This window comes from Pleurodeles waltl, chromosome 4_2 (genome assembly GCF_031143425.1).
Source record: "Pleurodeles waltl isolate 20211129_DDA chromosome 4_2, aPleWal1.hap1.20221129, whole genome shotgun sequence".
Classification (NCBI taxonomy): domain Eukaryota; kingdom Metazoa; phylum Chordata; class Amphibia; order Caudata; family Salamandridae; genus Pleurodeles; species Pleurodeles waltl.
In genome coordinates, this window is record NC_090443.1 from 428,689,313 (window position 1) to 428,706,898 (window position 17,586).

General features: G+C 49.0%; 1 protein-coding gene across 1 annotated transcript in view; it reads left to right on the forward strand.

Annotated features, from left to right (window-relative positions):
- Window positions 1-1,616: 1,616 nt before the first annotated feature.
- NOTCH3 (notch receptor 3) overlaps window positions 1,617-17,586 on the forward strand; it is a 190,294-nt gene continuing 174,324 nt past the window's right edge. The window contains exon 1 of the mRNA XM_069231695.1: window positions 1,617-1,825. Coding sequence (XP_069087796.1) covers window positions 1,762-1,825 — 64 coding nt within the window. The 5' untranslated portion in view covers window positions 1,617-1,761. The remainder of the gene's footprint in view (window positions 1,826-17,586) is intronic.

Genomic DNA, 17,586 nt, shown 5'->3' on the forward strand with positions numbered 1-17,586 from the left:
CTGTCCCACTACACCAGCTGCAACCAATACAGCTTGGTGTTGCTAAAATGACAATGTTTGTAGCTTTTGAGGACAGGATTAAGGGAATATGCACTCTGCGGATCAAAATTTCAGCACGAGATCCCTACCTCCACCACGATCTCTAGTTGGCTAGAATAAGGATTGCCTCCAGTTCCTTCTAGTGAAGGTAGGAGGGACGGTAAACAACTTTGTTCAGCTTTGCTGAAGGCCATTGGGAGGTCAAGTTAAACAACCAACAACTGATATTCCTGCAGTGGATCTCTAATCAGCAGTACCCACTGCGTACAACGTTTTCTTTTTCATCGAAGGTGTAATCCAGGCCATTCTTAAGGAGGAGGGGTATTATAGGTTGACGGATGGGTAAAGCACAGTGTATATAGACTATTGTGCTGTAGACAAAATGGTAACTGTAATTGCATTTCTATTGTGCTTACTACCTGGTGAGGCGTTACAGCACACTGCCCCAGGCTTCACACTGCTCCAGAGCCCAAGATTAGTGATGAGTGCAGTGTTTGTAGTTGGCTATTGCATTTAACCTTCTGTTCTCAAACTACTCAATGCATTTACCCCAGTTTTCTTAAGGTGGATTCAATTAATTCAGGTTAGATTTTATCATTAGCCGGGGGCATATGAGTTCATGCAGATGGTTGTTGGGATCAGTAGAGGAGCGAGATGAGATTGCGTAGTGTTAGGTTGCATGGCCCGACTTTCAAAAAGAGAAAGGTTGTGATCTTTAAAATTAGGCCTGGGCATTTTTCAGTAAAACAAAAAAAAAAAAAAACAAGAAAGGATTGGTCAATTAAGACATACAACATTAATCATCTAATGTTGTGAGCAGGACATTCTTAAGGCAAACTGTGCTCTCTATTTCACTTTACAAAAGTGGCAAAGCAATAATTTCATTAGCGTAACCATAACTTGCTTCAGCCATGTTCTCTTGCTCAAGTTAATGATTTCCACGGCGGTGTCGGTCTCTGGAGCTGAGCTGGGCCAACCTCTAGATTCTCGAGGCGACAACAGTGAGAGTTCCCCGTCAGCTAAAACGTTCTCATGTTATTGTTACTAGGCTAAAGCCTATAGTCTTATCATTTTATCTCATCGTCTAAGTGTTTTTGTCTCACACCCAAAACTGTGTTTTGCTGTTGACTTTGGATGCAAAGGGTGGTCCTGCCAGTGCCACGCAGAGAGTGCCAGTGACCCATCGAGGGCACCAGAGTTACACGGGGGTTACCAGATAAACAGAAGATGGCGGTGTGGCACAGACGGCTCCAGTGTGATGAGCTCCTCCTGCGCTGTTGTGCCATAGATGGGGTGCAAGGGCGGAGGGGAGTGTACTGTAAAAGTTACAAAGAGATTTAAAGTGTGGTACGCCGCCCCCACACACTTTCCTCGGTGCTGTAGTTACACAGAAGGCGCCCGGGTGGTATACAAAGTGTCAGTGTTAAGGAAAAGGAGGCCACCACAGTGAGTATCCAAGAACTGGTCCTCCTCCTTCTCAGCTCCTCTCCCTGCTCCTGAGGAGGAGTTAGGCCTGTGGAGGGCTCCGCCCCTCGGCCCTGCGGAGGGATACGCCGCGCTCAGGCCGGTTCCCACACATTCCAGCAGTGAGTGGCCGGGACTCGTGCCAGCGGAAGAAGTGCGCGCGCGCCGAGCTGCCCCGGGCCGGGCAGAGCCTCAGAGAGTGCGGGGCAGTGGAGACCTATGGATGTGTGAGCGACTGGGACACCTGCACACCGCGACATGGGGCAGCGCCGGGCGGCCTGGAGCCTGCTGCTCTGCCTGCTGGTGGCGGACCTGGGGCACGGTAAGGGGGCGCAGAAAGTGCCTGGAGCCGGGGCGCGCGAGCTCCGATCCTTGGGGCAGGGACACAAAGGGGCGCGAGCGCCTGGGATCCGACAGGTCTCTGAACTTTAGTAATCGCCGAACTTTGGGGATCACAGAGAGAGATGATCGCGCTAGAGATGGGACGAGGGAGAACTTAACTTTAGGGATGGGGCAGAGCGAGCTCCCAGTCCCAGACAGAGTGAAAACTGGAGAAGGGACAGAGTAAGCGCTTGACTTTGTGGACAGGACAGAAGAGTTAGGGTCTCCGGGGATCGGAGAGAGCGAACTGTGTGGTTGGGACGGAGCGCTGGAGGTACATTGAACTGCCCCCACCGCCGCGGCTCATGGTTCAGAGGACATATCTGGCTGCTGTGATTTATTGCGAGTGTTATTGTTCACCGCGTCGCTTTCGTTGGCTCTATCCACCTCCTCCCTTTGCTCTTTCATACCCGTCCCTCCTGGTCTTACATGTTACCCTAGAATCATACCCTCTTAAGCACCCTGCCACCCTGTCCTTTATTTGCCCTGGGGTCCAGGGAGAGTGTGGCTCCTCCCAGAGCTCGATTGTTGGGAGTGTGTGCTAAAGTTTTTAGACGTCGCCTTGTGATTTGTGTCTGATCTCTCTAAAAGAACGTCCTTCGTTTAACACACGAGGTCCACCTTACGTTTCCACATTCGGCCTAAAGTGTCCTAAATCCAGTCACACTGATTGTGGGGAGCTACAGGGTTGGTAGGGGGTGGGGGTCATCTGACCCCGCGGGTGCAGAATGCCGGCCCCTCAGTTAAGGAAACTGCTGTATTGTTGGCAGAAGAAAAACTGGTCTCAATGCTCTCGTTTTTCTGCGAGGTCTCGTGTAAAGCCTGGCCTGGGAGCCCCCTTCCAGCCCCTGCACCCTCCCCCCGTGCGGCCCATCCCCCTCCCTGGGAACCTCTCCCTCCTTCCATCGGATTCCAGCACAAAGAGGGAGAGGGAGGGGCGGCCGCCCCTCTGGGATCCAGCGCATTCCTGCGTCCAGTTACACTTTTGGGGAAAAAATTGAACAACGTTTGTGGTTCTTAAAAGTGTCGAGTTTGTCGTGTCCCCTTTTTTTTTTGGGGGGGGGGTCTGCTCACAGTGGCTTTGAATTTGAGGGGCTGCCTCTTGCGCCGTTTTGCTCTAGGCGCTGAACAGTGAGGGCGGGGGGCACCGTCCCACAAAGGAGCTCGGCTGGACAGATGCCGGGGCACCAGCCTGCGTTTTTGTCACATTTCCCCCAAGGCTCAGCCTTTGTCTACCTTTTTGACTTTTTTTTTTTTCCTACAAACCATTGTTGGTCGCGTTTTTTTTTCTTGTGAACTTTGCTTTGCTTTGAAAGTACTGAGGCAGGATCGAGAAAAAACAACTGTTGCCTTTTCTGCCAAGGGGAAAAACTGGAATTGTCCCCACACCCACTTCAGAAGCTCTTCAGTCCCAAGAAGCTGTAACATCGCAACTGATAAACTTGAAGGGGCTTTATTTAATAACTTGAGCCCTGGCCCGTCCTCCCCGTGGGGGTGGGGGGAGTGGGTGTTAGATAGCGTCCACTCGGGTACAGCGCTATCTCGGGGAGCTTTCGGCATGGGGCAGAGTAGTTACAGATAGAGGCCTCCTGTGATTTGTGGAGCAGGTCTCTGGTTTACAGCTTGCTTTCAGCAATTTCTGTGTTTTTATCATAAACAACTCGATTCTTGTAACAATAGCTATGAAGTGTTCCTGTGTGTAATGTTTGTTTTTAAATCAAAATTGTGCTGTATTTAAGTGATAAGAAACGTGTTTGAAAGTGTTCTCTGCCAGCAGTATTTGCTCCCATGTTTATTGAGGAAATTCACGCGTTCAGATTGAACCGTAGAAGAGGAATTTTATGGATAGCTAATAAAATGACTACATCGTACAAAGGTTGCTCATGACTGGCGTTGCTGAGGTTGCTTAACTCAGCATGTGTTTAGGTGTGGAGCGCGATGTTCTGGTTAGATTTTTTTAGCGATGCTTATATTTGCATGACCGGTTGTAATGTATAATGCATACAGGCCCTGCGGTTTTCCTTTTTTTGCTAATGGATGTGAAAGTGTTGTATTATGCATGGTACAACATCCCTCCCACCCTGAGCATCTCTGCTGTGAAGTTCTTACCTGTCTGCAGCCTGGCCCATCATCCTGGAGTCGGCGGAAGTGGCTGACACAAGCCAGTTGTGGGAGTCCTGTTGCAGACTCCGTGAGCTACAAGTCTTTATCTTTGGTCTTTACCAGGCACTCAAACATAGATTTGACGAGTGGAAGCTAAAAATGCCTTCCGGGTAAGGGGGGTGTGTGTGTGTGTATATATATATATATATCTATATATACCTAGAGTTCCCATGAGTGACCATTCGGCAGTTTTTGAAACATTGACACTTTTCACGCTAAAAAGTGCTAAAAAAAACTTCCACAGTTAAAAAAAAGTGCAAAAAAAAAAAAGCTATTTCTGCAAGCGGGCGCTCTTGGCTTGAAAGGCAGTGTATTTACATTTCGTGGCATATTAGCGTAATTTCATGTAACAAGCATAATGTGTAGTTCCTGACATTCCACTGGCGTAATTTAAATTTCGCCGAGGCCTAATTATTGTGCATACAGAGAAAGCTGAAGACTAGTCAGTGGCAAATGTCGACTGTGGTGGCGTGAGGAATGCCGCACAGGCTCGATCCTGATCACTTCAGTTGTCTCTCATTGAGGGGACCCCCATGTTCTTCCCCTTTCCTGACATTTACCTCCATCTTGATACCATGATGCCCCCAGAATTCTGAAGTAGCCGTAAAGTGGCATGAAGTGCTCTGTAAAAAGGCTAATTAAATAAGGTGATGTGTTTTGCCTCTTAATTCATGCTAGAAGTCAGTTAACCTGAATAAAGTCATGGTCAGTTTTCATGTCAGTTCTTCATAATATGCATCCCTGGGACACACAGATTCTAGAGCTTGGCTCATTTTCACCTCATGCTGAGGCACTGGCAGTCCAGCAGTAAAATATTTCCATTCTTTGAGGTGCTACCTAAGTTATTGCATACTTTTTTTCTAGTTTTAGAAACTACCTTGCGAAACGTGTAGATGTTTTAATGCATCTTTGTGGGATTTCCAACACCACCTTTAGATGTGCATCAGAAAACCGGCACTTGCTCTAGATAGGCTTACAATTAGGCTATCAGGCACGTTAACATTAATTGCATGCTCTAGTCTCCCTCTCCCCGCCTCTCTATCTCACACATTCTATAGGGTCACTTTGTAGTTATGGGAATCCTAAACTTCAGTGCCAGAAGTGCCGGTATCAGTCTCTTGCCAGTTCAGTGCTCCGTCGAGTAAGGCGGCTCCTAGGATGTGTGCGCGAGTTGTGGCTCCTTCTGTTACCTGGTGTCGGTCCCCCAGACACAGCAAACGCCCCTCCCATCCATTTGGTTGCATTGCAAGTTTGCCTCGGTAAACGCTTTTCTAGCTCGTGGCTATGCCTGTACTCACAGCTTCCGTGTTTACCTCTCTCGTGCTGGCCTCAGCTTACTTGGGGCAGCCTCTCAGGGGCTTGGAAAGGACCTGCGGCTTCTCCTCTGGCTCGCGGGTGGGCACCCCGCGGCTGCCCTCACCAAAGAGTGCGTGCGTTGCTGCTGTTGGGCCGAGTCTACGCAGAACGTCCAGCGACCCAATCTCACTAGCTTGATACAAGTCCTAAAAGCGCCCAGAGACCCGCGTCAGGCTTTGACAGTTTCCGCCAACAGAGTAGACTTCTGGAAAGACCGATGGATTCCGCACAGGCTCTTGAGTGGAAGCCTGAAAGGATGTGCTAATGTGAACGTCACTGAAGGCGCCTTAGTAGCTGCCTCAATGTCGGAGGCTGGGCAGGTGGTGCGCTGCTTACCTAATGGGGACCACTGCACTCTTCTTTCCAGCGCTAACGCTTTGTGATGCGCGTCACTTCCAAGTTGAAAGCCCGAGTTTGCCTTACTGGGCTGATCTCCTAAATAGAGGGCTGACGCTTGCACAACAAAAGAGCCGTTTCGGGCGGGAGACTTCCCTTTAAAGGCGAAAATAGCTTAATTTTGGCTGTCTGCCGCCTGAAATTGTCTCTACTCAAATAGAAGGTAGTGGGGTAAATACATTATTTTAGTTCTCACCCCCCACCCCGCAAAGTTTCTCTTGCATAATGTGGCATGTATGCTGCTATCTACATTTTCTTTGTTCAAGCAGGCCTCTAATAGGTGTTGAGGGTCGGAGTGTTCGCCCCCAGCCTCCTCGGGACATATTGTGTCTACCCGGAAGGTCACACCAGCTCTGTCCATGGAAGTTTGGGATGCGCAACGTCTTCGCTACTGTATTTTTGGGGCACATGGTGTCCACATCGGGGGAAGTTTATATCTCCACTGTGGGGAGGGTGGTACGCTATAACTGTCCCTGGGAGGTTGGGGTGTGGCCTCTGCTCGCGGAGGGGCAAGCACCGGTCGCTGCTGCTGTGGGGGGCCGGCGCTGCGGCTCTGATGTGGGGCGACTGCATTGAAAGGACACTTGAATCCGACCTGCTGGTCACCGGAGACGTACACTGTCTGCCTGAAACACCCACTGCCCCTCCCCCAGCCAAGGCGCAAGCAAGGGCCGCACGGAAATGTTGTCCCGCCCCCCATTACTAGGTGGTGTCCTGTTTTAGGGAGACGCTCAATCCGGGGTCAGACTGACAGGGCACAAGGTAAACACCCCCTTGTGTCCAATCACCGGCAGCTCCCATACCCAGAACCACATGGGCCTCTGTGGGAAGGTGCTGCTGGGATGATTTTTACAGAAGAAAAGGCAGAGCCAGTATGTGCGAAAAATCTCCGGCATGACAAAGAATGAAATCCGTAGGAACTAAATGCTTAAGTAAAATTGTGTGTGAACTAGGCGGAGGGGACTTGAAGAAGGCAGTTACTTTAAAGTGGTCTGGGAACACGTGATAGCAGAACTGCACCTAAACCTCTTGCACACAGGTGAGTGTGAGGCACCTAAGCCGGTGCGGTGTAACACAAGCATCTGCGGACTTAAAACGGGAAGTACAATGGGGATATAGGGTGTTTGTGTGTGTGTCGGGGCTTCTTATGCTTCAGGGTTGGGTAGCAAAACACTTAACCTTTTCAGGATATTTATTGGACTTTTAATCTTGAACACTGTCCTTAAAAAAAATAAAAATCTATCAATGAAACTTCGCTTGTCAGCCAGCCGGTCTCTGTTTTTCATTCCATTACCTTGTTTTCAGCTCATACACTTTTATAGAACGAGGCCAATGTGTGAATTAGGCCCCCCCCCCTCCCCTCGGGATGGGTGAATGCGGGGGTGTACGGGGGGGCAGGGGATGCCCCATGAAATCCTAGATATTTCAATTGGACTGCATGAGGGCACGTCTGTGCAGGTTAGGTGGGGCCCTATTGGGGAATTGATGAGGCCCATTCCTACGGGAAGGGGGGCTTGTCAGGGTTGTATCCTGGCCCCCGCCCTGTTCTCGTTATTTATCAATGGCTGTGTGGGCTTGATTGCCAGAAGGACTCGCCCATGCTGCTGGCATCCAGATCCCTGCCTTATTGTTCGCAGACAACACTCTTGCTGTCAGAGACTGCCAGGTTGTTGTCAGTTTTGTTGGCGGCGATTCTCTGGAGACCAACGTGGTCTTAAGCTGAACCTTGAACCTTCCCAAAAACTTCGTAGGGGGTTTACCGCTACATGGAGTCCCGCTTCATTAAAGTGAGAGATTGACCACCTGCAATTCAGATATCCGACTCCAACTCGTGGGAGCAACAGATACAAAAGAGTGTTGCTTTATTAAAACAAAGGGCAGGGGCAATATTTGGATTTGCAAAACCTGCCAAGTCTTATCCTCTTAAACCTTCTCAAAATATACAAAGCACAGGATTTAACTGCAGTGCGGTATTGCCCACTCTGATTTGATTAACTGGGCTACAAAGGGAGCAAATTTGTGCCATCACTATTAATACTTACCCCCACAGCTGTCCCTTGGTACCAGTGCCCAGCGTGACCGTGGGTTAAGGCCTTTGGCCCTGGTGGCCAAATTTCGCCCATTGGCTTACTGGGTGCGCACCTGGAAGCGGGGCGGCCGAGGCCCTATAGGGAGGGTCTTGCTGATATCATTGGTAGGCCTGAAATCCTGCAGAAGATCTTCTTTTAAAGTATCGTTTTACTATGCAATGTTTCTAAATACTATTTGTCCGGATTTTGTGCAATCCCTTTACCTAAAACTTTGCCTTGGCATTTTCCCCCTGCATCATTCTCAAGTACTTGTTTGTGTATTCTCGGGAGCTCTGCAGTACGCACCTACTGCTTGTTCTTGTCATAATGAGACTGAGGAGCTTTTTTTTAATTATTATTATTATTTTTATTTATTTTTGCCCAGCATAGTCAGCAAGCCTCCCTAGATGGATTGTTCTGGCTTGTCATAAGCTGGGCCTTCTAGATCGGTCATCTGCATTGTGGGCTTTTCAAGAACCTGCAGTGTTGGCTTTCTTAGACAGGAGAATGCCCATTTGCTGCTTATGCTGTAGTGAAGTATCCCCAAAGCGCATGGTATAAACTGACACGCCTTTTAACGTAATATTTTTAAACTATATTGCTGTTGCACTTTTTTGTACGTTGCACATGCATCTGAACTTTAGTCTTCATATGCTGCTGTAATCCTATCTGTCCTATGTGATAACCCAGAATTATGCTGTTCTTTCGCTTTTGGCCCTACAATGTTTTAGCTTCCCATTGTATTTTTATTGTGCTTCATTCAGATGTATTACATGTGTTTTATTGAATTGATTTTATTATGCTCTGTGCACTTTAAGGGTTTGTAACAACTGCACACCGCTGCACAAACACACTTCTGGGGAGACTCACTCGAAAAAGAGATGGGTGGAAAATATTTAGGACATCACTTCTTAAGCATTTCAGGGTAGTTTTCCACTGCAGCATTTGTAGAACTTTTTTTTTTACCAATGTAGAAGGGAGAGCATCTCTGCAGCATAACAAAGCGGTCCCACCCTGACTTCGTGCACATGTCCTCTTGGTTTGTTCTTCCATGCTGGTGAGGTCATGAGTCTTCCATGCTTGTCAATGTTCAAATAGGTCTAGACTTAGTTAAACATTGCAGTTAAGGTTTTTTTACTTTTTTTTTTTTTTTTTTTAATGCAATCATACATGATGCCAAACATACTATTCTGGACAGGTAGGAATTACTAAAGTTTCCACACTGATTATTAGAAGTAGGGTGGGGGTTTTGAAGAGTATTTGGAGTCCCTTACCATTTGAGACATACTCCCAGGTTGGATATAAATGACAAAACATGTTTGAAATGGCCAATAGCAGAGCGGGTTTGCTGCTGCTCAATTTTTTCACCTTAAAACGAAGCCCTGTTTTCAGCATAATGCTCCTCTCGGCCAGAGCTTGGCACCTTCTCCCCCGCCATAGCCAGTAGGTAGTTCTAGTTAAGACCAACCTTTCCCACAGAGAAAGTGTTTTTCCCCTTACTAATAACTTTGGCGCTGTTAAATCTTCATGAAATTATCAACTCCTACACTAGTTAGAAAGTAATAACTGTTTGTTGGGCACATTCAAATAATCCAGACTACATTAGTAGGGTTCACTCCTCTTATTGGAAATGTAGATCTATACGGTACACACTGTATCGTCTCATCACTAATTACATATAATCATTAATAAAGACAGCAATTTACAAAATAAAGGTAATTCCTTGTGGCTTTTTTTGTTGTGGAGCCTACATGACAACTTCGGGCCAATACATGTTTTGCAGCAGAGTTTGCCGCTTCTTCAGAGCTGAAACTCTGGGTAGGAAGAAGTTGGCACTGTTCAAACGCAGATTCTTAGTTATGCTGAGCTTAGTTCATGTACTATACATGGACATACACTTCTATGTAGATTGCAAAAGATTTTCCCTGGATATAAAGAAGTTAGCACTGATCAAAAACAGATTCCTGGTTTTGCTCAAGGTAAATTCTGAAACTTGTTTAGAGATCATCCTTGCGGGACTGCATCAGTCGTAGGTAAATCCAAAGTTCCGAAAATTGGGGTTATTATAAGTTTAAGATAATGTGGAAGGAGTGTTCTGTAGAGTGTCCGTATTGATCCAGTGCTTGTGCCTTTAAGTAACTTTAGGTCACAAGCTATAGTTTCTTATATAACTATATTGGGCTGATGTTCTATGGTTTTGTATGGGTAAAATGTGAACCTAACCGTAAGGTCCCTGTAATTTTCAACTAAATGAAAATAATTTGAGTCAAAGGGCTTTGAAGCCACATAGGACATCAGTATACAAGTTAAAATCAGTCTCTTTTATCCTCTGTGCCGCCCTGTGTTCTGCTCCTTTCGTCCTCTTCCCCTTCCATTGCACATGCTTCATTTCCCAAACTGGGCATGTCAAGTTCTCGTGACGGAAGTAAACACGATCTCTTCCGGGGCACGGGTGCTGAAAAGGTTCTCATAGCTGCTGGGCCTCTTTAGTTGCTGCAGCCTCCTTGCCTCCTGTGCGGATGCTCTTGTACAAATGCTGGGCTGGTGACCCAAGACCTTCTACCCTGGAGAGGCACGGACGGTGTGCCTGGTGTGGTTGAGTGGAAATGGGTCGCGATGTGAAGTTCTAGTCCATCAAAGTACAGCCTGCTAATTCCAGGCCGTGCGGGGTTGTGTGTTTTACACGGCGAGTTGGGAGCGCGATCCCTTGACTCCCTGCTGCAGTGAGTGAGAGTACCCTCAAAAACTGGGCTTCTGGTGTTGTGTGGAACTGGGAGTTTTTCGGGTTTTCAAAACATATTTGGTGAACCATTTGCAAAAATAGGAGTTCTCCGGGTAGAGGAGCCCGCTTGTCGTTCCTAGGGTGCCATGCATCACCCCAAAGGGGGTTCCACAGCAGTCGGGGGCTGGTATGTCATCGCGCATCGTGGGTGCCAGGTGCAGGTGGCTGGCACGGGGTCGCGGGTTACTGCCATGCACCTCGGCGCCTGGATCTGTTGCCCGTGAGCCCGGCTGGAGGTCTCTTTGATGTCTGAGCACTAAAGACTTTACAAATTGCTGGAGAAGTGTGCAGAAGCAGCTGTCTCGATGCTGCCCGAGCAGCGCTTCCCTCTGGTCTGAGGTCTCGTCTGATACTGTGGTGTTTAGTCTGGCACCGTGGCGCGCCGAGGGACGCAGGAGCGGCTCGGTTTCACTGGGCGCTCCGGGCCGGTTCTTCCGGCTCAGTGGGATTCCTGCCTGCTCCTTACAATGCCGACGCCGCGCTCGGGCGAGTTCAGCTCTCGGTGCCGCCTTCGCCGGCCTTGTTTTCAGCCGTGGCTTCTTTTGTGTCCCGCAGTCGGATCCCACTTCCCGCATGTTTGTCTTTTTAAATAACCGGCGAAGACCTGGTCGAGCAGGCATGGCTGTTGTCCGCTATTCTCGTTGTGTCCTCGGCTAATTCCACTGTCACAAACGCGCAAACATAATGTTTTTTTAAGCTTTTTTGGTAGCATAGTTTTGCCATTGGCTGCCCTCCATTTTGCTATACTTCTGAGCCGCCACCCCCCCGACCCCCCACCCGCTCCCCAAAAGCAGGAGGTGTCGTCAGGGAACAGAAAGTACAGTCCACACATTGATCACTCCAGCAAAGGTGCTATTGTAAATGTTGCACTTTATTTAACTTTCCTGCAAGGACAAAAGCCACCCGTGGAATTCGGAGTGGTGCTGCCCTGAATGTGATCACTGCACTTCCGGCCCGCCTTTGTTGCCTCTTACGTTTTGGGGCTGTGTGGCGTTTCACAAAATGGAAGAGTTTTATGAAGTTAGAGAATTGCTCACAAGAAAGTTACAAATCAATGCGTTTGAGTATTTGATTAAGTAGTCAAGCGCGATTTGATTCCTTTTCGTAGTAAAGACCAACCTATTTTATTTTTGAGAAGTTCATGTTCACGTCCATGTAATCTTGCCGGTGGTACTTCACCTAGTACGTAGCGGGCTGTTAAGTGCGGTTTTCCCACATTATTGTGTCCAAATGCCTGTGTTTCAGGGAGGGGTGCCTCCAGACCATGGGAAAGCCGGGAGCGTGCCAATCCTGTGCTCTTTCCCTTGACAATTGTTCTTGAGGCAGAAATACTGTGTTCCCGCTGGTGGGGACTGCCACCTGCTTAATAAAAGCTAATTCACGTTGCACATTTAAGGCAGAGTCCGAGGTGCTTCTAGGCCAGAAGGGCTTGGTCGTGCCAGAAAGCTTGGAGGAGGACATGCAATTAAAGCGTTTGAAAGTTGAGCTGAACCTTTGTATGTTAAGGTGTTTTTCCAGAGTGATGGCTTTCGGAATGAGCGCACTGCCGAGTAGGAACACCTCGTGGGAGAGGCATTCCTTCTCCTAATGAGAGCGTGTTTTGTGGTTGCATTACCTGTTTCTACGTTGCTCTTGAGTGCACTGCGTGGCTTCCCTGCCCTCGAAAGATGCTGAATGTTTTGTAGAGCAGGCCACACATTGGAGTTGTAATGGTCCGTGGTTTCTAACGCCTCCAACCGGCCACATTTCCAAAATTTCAGTGTTATGTGACAAAAAAGGGTTACACTTAGATGGGGTGCTCGCGTATTGACATTTTGTACTGAGGGGTGGGTTTCTGAGGGATCGCCTTGCAACCAAAGAGGAGGGTCCTGAGACTGTTTGACTTCGAACTTGACTCTGAGGGAGAGTATCCGGTTTAAAGGGTGGGTTGTGGAAGGACTAGGTGTTTAGTGTTTGATGGCCGACATGGGTGCCAAAGGATCCTCGCTACACTCCACTGCAGAAAGAACAAGTGATGGATGGAATGCTGAACAGTGTCAAACATTCACCCCCAGTACAGAGATCTGGCTCTAAATCCATCATTTTTTTTGCTACCCATGCCTTTCTAATTTGGACCCAGCTATATGCAAATCAGTCTTGCCCCATCCAGGCCTAACTGCCAGGCCAGGTCTTCCCTGGACTGGAACCAAGAATTCTGGGACTGGTTCCGGGGTATCACCCCTCCTCAGCCAGGCTAGCTTGAATCCAGTAGCAAGGGGAGCATGGGACCCATGTCTGGGCATACCGGTCCCACTTAGGGCAACAGTTGCAAAAAGAATAAGTGATGAACAGAAAGATGGACAATGTCAAACATTAACCCCCAGAACAGAGATCTGGGCCTAAATTCATCATTTGTTTGCTACCCAAGCCCTTCCAATTTGGACCCAGCCATGTTTCCAGATCTGTGCCTGGGGGTGAATGTTTGATAGGTTCTGCATTCCGTCCATCATTTGTGTTTTACATTCCACTGCAGAGCTGCAAGAGATGACGGTGTATGGAGTCCCATGTTCAAGAGGTGATGTGTGGATAGCATCATTAGAAGAACAGTTAATTCTCTTCTGGCCAATCCTTGGATGCTAGGTGCTGATTTGTCAACTCCTGAGATTCCCTGATATTGCATAATGTGCAAAGAACTTCTTCCACCCTGTGACTTCTGGAGCGGTGGGCGATTTGTTTCTGGGTGTGTAGGAAGATGGGAGAAGGGGCCAGACAGTCTGATCATATCAGTGGACTCTCAGGTGACCGCCTGAGGTGTTCGGAAAGCAACTAGTCCGGGAAGTTCTCCTGCATAGATCAAAACACTATGCTTGCGTCAGATGGGTTTGCTTTAAATTGCAGATATTTCTCAAATGTAGATTTTCTAGCATAGAAGACACAGCCAGCTAAAATGGGATTTACGCTAGAAAGGATTCCTTTGCCGAACAATCTTTTTTTCTTGAGGGGAGGTATGGCGTCCAGTTCCAGATGGTCTTCCTGTGGTTCTGGTCTTTTGTAGGAAAAAGTCAATGGAGACGGGAGGAAAAACTAAAGTTAGTTTTGAACGTGCAAGATGTGCATTCATCTCAAACAGCCCCGTTCTAATTCTGTAAATTGTAAGAATGTAATATTCCACCAAGTATGCCACATGTCCACGCTCAGCTTCTTATTTAGGTGAAAGGGTAAATCAATGCAAGTTAAAGGTAGGATTCGACGTTCTTTAGTTGGTAGAGAGAAAAGATTAGGGCCAGCTTTCCATGTTTATTCTGCTACCACTCATTGAAGCAGCTGCTGAAGTCCGGTTTACGCACAGGGTATTGCCCATCCAGCAAACACTTCCCTGGAATGCCAGCGAGAGCCTGGGGGGCAGAAGCAACTGGACTGGATGTGCAGCTCGGGAAGATACAACAATGCAAGCCATGCCCTTCACCATGAGGTGGTGCTTCAAGCATGCCAGGGGCCAGGTGGTGGTAACAGGGGTCCCTGAGAGACCTGGTCCTCGCAGTGTTGGATTCTGGCCCGGATGCTTCCTGCCACCTCCTCCTGGTGGTCAGCCTATCTTCCCCTCGTTGACCACGCTTGCCTCCAGCTCACTGTCCAGACCTAGGGCGCCGAAGGGCGTTGCAGGCCTAAGTGCTCTTCTGAGGAAGAAGAGGCCCTGGCGCGTGAAGATAAAATCACACCTGTTTAAATATTATACTCCCACGCGCACAAATGTTTCTTGCAACGTTTTACTATTGCCTGAAAAGTTTATGTGCCTCGAATGGCACTGCGTAATAGGTTCGTGTGCTTTGTGCCTGAAATAACCGGCCCTGCCTGGTTCCGTCCACCCGCAGAGAGCACGTTTAGCCCCGGGTGTTGCCCTGTACACCGCAGACACGGGACAGGGCACCCATGTGTGTGCAGCGCTGCCCATGCGAGTGCTCTTCAGTCCCCATCAAGTCCACACGAACTAGTTCGTCCATGGTTGTCCGCAAAATTCCCCCTTGTGCACTCAGTACAAGAATATTCCAGATCTATGAATGAATATTCTGAGAACTGAATGAGTCGCCTGTGGCCGAGAGGGGTGTAGTGATTTTCCGAGCTCACACCTTCCGCCCCTCGTGCAGATTGGGGTTCAGCCCCCTGGCCCCAAAGAGCATTCTAGTGCCCACCGCCCATCCTGTCCTAAGTCTGTTCTGTCTTCCCACAGTGCTGAGCGCCGGGAGGGCGGCGGCTGTCAGCGGCCCTGCAGATGCCGGACCGGGCCAGACATGGCAGCCATTCAGCCAGGGACTCTTTTCTTCCGTTCCTTGACAGAGCTCCCGGCGTTAACAAAAGCGGTGCGCGAACAGCTGTCGGGCGCTTTGTCTGCACTAGGGAGAGCAAAGGGTTAAGCTGCGCACCCACAGCCTGCTAGCTAAGGCCCCCATATCGGGGGACCCAGGGCAGGAGGTCAGAGGCGACTGGGAAGGCGGAGCCCTGAAGAATTGAGGTTAGACCGTGCTGAAGGGACCGGGACTAAGGGGGGCAGTGACTGTGACAGCAGTGACTTGTCACAAAGCAACAGATGAGCCCGGCTATGCTGTGCTTCCCCGAGTCCTGCCCCCCTCCCAGGATGTGCAAATCCAAGAGCCAGCACCCAGGTGGTAACCTTCCGCGTGTGAGAAGCGCACCGTTAATTAATGCGCAAAGTCACCTGTGCGTGCCTGGAGTCCGAAGGAAAAGTTCTTTTGTGCAGCTCTCCGCTGTGGAAGAGTCTATGGAGAGGAGTATTTGCTGAAATAGAATGTGGTGTTCTGACAGTGTGGCCTGCAGTGTTCTCCATCGGTTCCAGACACGGGTCTGTCCCTGGGGCAGGGCAGAGATGCAACAGGCTGCTTGCTCCTTTGAGACGCTCCACTGCGTGCCATGTTCAGGGCCTCACCCCGAAAGGTCTTGGGCACGGGATGCTAGGAAGAGGGCACAGGGTGGCCGAGGGTCAGGCTTTCAGCAGCCTTCCCAGCTGAGGTTGTTTGGAAGAATCTTGCAGATGCCGGGGAAGACTGTGCCAAGGCTGACAGTGCATGATTTGAGAAATTGGGTATCAACAGCAGAATGGGGGTGGGGCAGTGGGTACCGTTAAGGAAAATAGTTCCAGGTTTTTGTTTTTTCCAAAAGTTTGCAGCTGTGCTATAAGCAAGCAGAGCGGCAATGAAACGCAGTGTTGGGAGGTAGCTAGGTCCAGGGTCAGACCTGTGTTGTGCAAGGCTTTGAGCTTGCTGTCTCCTGATTGCCTTATAGGGCAGTCCACCTTGCCCAGGTTAATATCCGAAGAGAGTTTAAGACTAAAGGCGAAGGCCAGATCACATTTAAGAGCAACCAGCTTTTTGAATTGCGTCAAGGCTGATTACGTTTATTTTTTTTGGGGGGGGGGGGGGGGGAGGAGGGAGGGCGTCGTTCCAAAGTTGAGTGCCAGTGCAAAATGACACAAAAGAAAGACTTCAATCGCTTCATAGCGTATCTTGAGTAAAATATACCCTGGTATCCCACATGACCCTTTTCCGGCTAGCACCGCCATTGGCCCCTTGATCTGTACGGGTGCATGGAGCCCTCTCACGTTTTAGGTGCGAGTGGAGAGGGTTGGGAGTTGTGGTGAATACAGTTATGATGTTGCTGCTATGAAAGAACAGAGGAAAATTGAACGGGCCATTGTTATATCGGGCTCCGAACACCTGTCTTGGATGTGTAGTCGAGTAAGGCGGCAGGAAGCGGCATGCATGTGTCTGGCCGGCCACCCTGATGGTTCTGTGTGAATGGCTGCATGGAGGCTGGGAGGCAGGCATCTATTTTAGTTGGTTCTGGGCTGGAGGGGAGACATGTGGTGTGATGACGTTCTATCTATGTATGCTTTCTGAATTGTACCTGTGGGGTGGGACCTTCGGCTTTGGGAGAGGCATTTACGCCAGGGTGGCATACTTTCTCCAGGATGGCCTGGTGGAAGAGCTGCAGCGATATTTGAAGATGGCTTGGGTGTCGGAAAGCGAATCCTAAAGAAAGAAGGAAGAGAGGACGAAAACATCACCCCTGTGAAGGTGCCAGGATGACGTCACACAGGAAGAGTGTCGTCATTTGTGGAAAGAAGTGTAAGACAAGGAGCAGAGAAGTCTGAAGCAAATGCACGAGTTTGACGCTGGTGAGATGTGGAATATGTTAAGAAGAAAACAAAAAAATCTGGAGCGTTGTTTTAAAAAAACAAAGCAACAATGAGTGGCCACGGAGTTGAGTGTCAATGTCATTCACTAAAGAAGACTTGGATCCATATGAAGAGCTTCTTTTTGGAGCCCACCGGGGATGTGGCCCAGCGTAGTCACCAGCAAAGTAGGCGCTCAGGAGATTGGTGTGCAGTGGCTATGCTAAGGTTAAGAATAGCCAGTGCCTTGAAAAGAGCGGCTTCGAAGATCGCATCACTCCTGGTGCTTCTGATGAAGTCCTTTGTCCATGGGATCAGGGAAATCTTCGTAGTGAAGTGGTTGTGCTAAGTAAGTCTTAAGGACTGCTCAGCACCAAACCTGGTTGAACGGCCATCTGACGGGTCCTGGTTTTGTAGGCTGGGCTTGAGACTGCTAGCGTGATGTGTTGGCGAGTGTTCAGATGATCAGTCATTTTGACTAAACAAAGATTTCACAAGGATGGATTCTTTTACCAGTTCACAAACACTCAAGTTTTGTTGCACAAGATCTGGCATGTCATTTGTGGATCAGGCAAATTGCGTTTAGAAGATGAGTACCTGAGAAGGTGTAAAGGGCACAGCTCAGGGATCATCCATCCAAGTCTGGCACTTGTGACTTACAAATTCAGGCGGGTACAGCTTGGGAGGGGGTGCTTGGAAGAGCAGCAGTGTAAGGTGGCCCTGGGGGGTGTGACTTCTGAGGGATTTCCATCAGATAAGAGTGTGACCGA